The sequence below is a fragment of the Cariama cristata genome, unplaced genomic scaffold (genome assembly GCF_000690535.1).
Source record: "Cariama cristata isolate BGI_N322 unplaced genomic scaffold, ASM69053v1 scaffold22435, whole genome shotgun sequence".
Taxonomy (NCBI): Eukaryota; Metazoa; Chordata; class Aves; order Cariamiformes; family Cariamidae; genus Cariama; species Cariama cristata.
The window spans coordinates 7,000-7,266 of record NW_009618432.1 but is presented as its reverse complement, the minus strand read 5'-3'; the positions used below and the strand labels follow the sequence as shown (position 1 = coordinate 7,266).

The 267-nt window shown below is 65.5% G+C and overlaps 1 protein-coding gene across 1 annotated transcript in view; it reads right to left on the bottom strand.

The window, feature by feature from the left end:
• Positions 1 to 29: 29 nt before the first annotated feature.
• DPH1 (diphthamide biosynthesis 1) overlaps positions 30 to 267 on the bottom strand; it is a gene marked incomplete at its 5' end in the record, with an annotated part of 6,383 nt that continues 6,145 nt past the window's right edge. Inside the window, one exon of the mRNA XM_009700861.1 lies at positions 30 to 134. Within this exon, the coding sequence (XP_009699163.1) occupies positions 30 to 134 (105 nt within the window). The remainder of the gene's footprint in view (positions 135 to 267) is intronic.

Below are 267 nucleotides of genomic sequence, written 5' to 3'. Positions count from 1 at the left end.
GGGGGGGGCTGGAGCAGGGTCAGCAGCACTTACGCATCCACATCAGGGAAGAGTCGCAGCTTGCTGGGGAAAATCTCAGACAGCAGTACCCGCACGAAGGGCCGGCCCAGGGCGCGGAGACGTGACTCCAGGTGCTGTGGGAGGAAAAGGCACGCAGGAGGGTTAGAGGAGCCCAGACAGATGCCCCCAGGAAGCCCCCCAAGCCCTGCCCACAGCTCCTTCCTGGCCATCGGATCCTCTGTGGGTCCCAGCTCTGCCCCCCAGCCA